The sequence below is a fragment of the Nerophis lumbriciformis genome, linkage group LG06, assembly GCF_033978685.3.
Source record: "Nerophis lumbriciformis linkage group LG06, RoL_Nlum_v2.1, whole genome shotgun sequence".
NCBI lineage: Eukaryota > Metazoa > Chordata > Actinopteri > Syngnathiformes > Syngnathidae > Nerophis > Nerophis lumbriciformis.
Genome location: NC_084553.2, coordinates 4,288,451 through 4,290,950, shown reverse-complemented (window position 1 = coordinate 4,290,950; position 2,500 = coordinate 4,288,451). Strand labels below are relative to the sequence as shown.

At 54.8% G+C, this 2,500-nt stretch overlaps 1 protein-coding gene across 1 annotated transcript in view; it reads left to right on the top strand.

The window, feature by feature from the left end:
• The window catches only part of LOC133608252 (low-density lipoprotein receptor-related protein 3-like), a 31,160-nt gene that overhangs the window by 28,342 nt on the left and 318 nt on the right, over positions 1-2,500 (top strand). The window contains exons 6-7 of the mRNA XM_061963457.1: positions 1,433-1,565; positions 1,638-2,500. The exon at positions 1,638-2,500 is cut by the window's right edge and continues 318 nt beyond it. Coding sequence (XP_061819441.1) covers positions 1,433-1,565; positions 1,638-2,330 — 826 coding nt within the window. The 3' untranslated portion in view covers positions 2,331-2,500. The remainder of the gene's footprint in view (positions 1-1,432; positions 1,566-1,637) is intronic.

Sequence of the window (2,500 nt, the reverse complement as noted above, 5' to 3'; positions counted from 1 at the left end):
CCCCGTTGCCGGGGGCGCGTAACAGGGGTCACTCCGCGCGCAGTGCGCTCACAAAAGGGGTGGGGCTCACCCTGGTTGATATAGACAGCAGCTAGGACGGTGGCCATGGAAGTCGGAACCCGCTAAGGAGTGTGTAACAACCCACCTGCCGAATCAACTAGCCCTGAAAATGGATGGCGCTGGAGCGTCGGCACCATACCCGGCCGTCGCCGGCAGCGAGACGCGCTTGGAGGTGCGCTCAGCGCGGCTCCCATATGATTGCGCACTGGTGTGCGTCTGGGCCGTGACAGCGTGGCACGCGAATGTCTCTGCTGCATTGGATCAGTCTCCTTTCTTTAACAGGCAAAAGCTTTATAACCTCACTAATGCCTGGCATCGTCTATATTAGATATATAACAACGGGCGGATGCAGTTCTGATTAAATGTTAGGTCGGGTGGATGGCGGTTGGTTGACGACTTTCTGATGTGGTTGCGGATGAAATAATTGCCTATCCGCGCATCTCTAGTGTGCAAGCAGAAGATGCATATAACAAGAGCCTGGGCTGGCACGCTGTTTAAACAGATTGTAGAGGGTGCTAAATGCTGTACCATCATGGCACGCCCTTATTATTATTGTAAGGTTGAAAATCGGAGAATATTAATCCCGGGAGTTTTCTGCGAGAGGCACTGAAATCCGGAAGTCTCCCGGGAAAATCGGGGGGGTCGGCAAATATGCAGCTGAGCCGCATCAAAGTGTTCAAATAGCCGCATGCGGCTCCGGAGCCAAGGGGTTATATATATATATATATATATATATATATATATATATATATATATATATATATATATATATATACATATATACATATATATATACCTTTTTTTTTTTTTAAACCATTTTATTGGTTAGTATCGCCCACCCCCAACTATTCTTTGCTATTTTTCCTCCTAAAGTTTTATGGAGGAAGTAGTCAGTGGGCACAACCAAATATTTGAGATCTCAAACGACGTCAGGTTACAGAGAAGTAAGTCTACGCTGCTAAGAGGGAAGAAAAAGAGAGAGAGAGAGAGACAAAGAAACTTCCAGACTTTTATAGCTGGAGGAGGGGTTGGGGCGAAGTGGCCCGTTTTTAGGAGGCTGGAGGACGAGCAAAAAACAGATTGTGAACAGGAATGCTTTGGTTCAACATTAGAAAAGGCAGTAATACAGCATCAACCACAAAAGAAGAAACCCATTTGGAGAGTAACTTATTAGGGGGCTGTAAAAGAACGATCTTTTAGCCACAAAACAGGCCAATGCAGTGTCGAGGAAGCAATACAGCATAAATCACACTGAAATTGTTGCTGGACAAGAGATTTGTACATTTTCAAATGAAGTTTCATAACTTGTTGCTGCACCACCTAGTGGCCACTGTCAATATTTCCCTTCCTCTTGTTTCACCCCGCCTTGTAGAGCTTTTGAGACTCAGATGACTCGCATGGAGGCGGAGTTTGTGCAGCGGGAGGCTCCGCCCTCGTACGGGCAGCTCATCGCCCAGGGTCTCATCCCGCCCGTGGACGATTTCCCGCCTTACAACCCCACCCAGGTAAAGAACTGAATCTCAGCCGACCGGAAAGACCCTCATTGTTTTTTGTCTCCCCCCCCCCCCCCCCGGCAGGCCTCGGTCTTGCAGAACCTGCGCCTGGCCATGAGCAGACAAATCCGACGCCACACCACCCGCCGCGCCTCCTCCTCCTCCTCCTCGTCCTCATCCTCGCGGCGCCGCTTCGCCAACGCGTGGAGTCGCATGTTCCGCCAAGCCAGAGGCCACGCCCCTCTGCTGGACCCCCCCGCCGGCGCCGCACACGTCACCCTGGGGCTGCACAGCTACCGAACCGCAGGGGGGCGAGGGGTCCGGGGCGGGGACGTCGGCACGGAGGCGGCGTGGGACTGCTCGGCCGGCGTGGACCTACACGGCGGGCACACGCCGGAGAGTCCCGCCTCGCCGCTCTCCTACCAATCACAGGACAGTCCCGAAGCGGCGGCGCCGTCCCCTCCAGAACCTTTCCCTCCCGGTCCGAGTGAGGGTCCAGGACAGCCCCCTCTCCTAACCGCGCCGCGCTCTTCCAGAAAACTGGTTCTGGATCTGGCCGCCAACCTCAAGGGGGTCTCCCTCAGGCGCTACTCGCCTCTCGGGCCCCTCGGCGCCGCCGACTCCCCGCGCCACCCCTTGGGGAGGACGCCCGACGAGTCGTCGTCGTCGACTTCGTCCGCCACGTCTCTGGACGGCGAGGAGACGGGAGGCGGGGAGGAGAAGAGGAGGCGGAGGAAGGCGAGCGTACGTTCAGGGAGGGAAAGCACGCCATGTTGACGCACGCTCTCTGGCGCCCAAAGTGTCCTTGAAGCCCCGCCCCCTGACATCCTGGCGCCATTATGCAGCGCTGGCAAGCCATGAACACACAAGTCAAGAGTTGCCTCGCCATTTGCCAGCGCCATCACGCACAATCGCTGCCATTTGCTTGTTGGAACGCTTTTTCTACT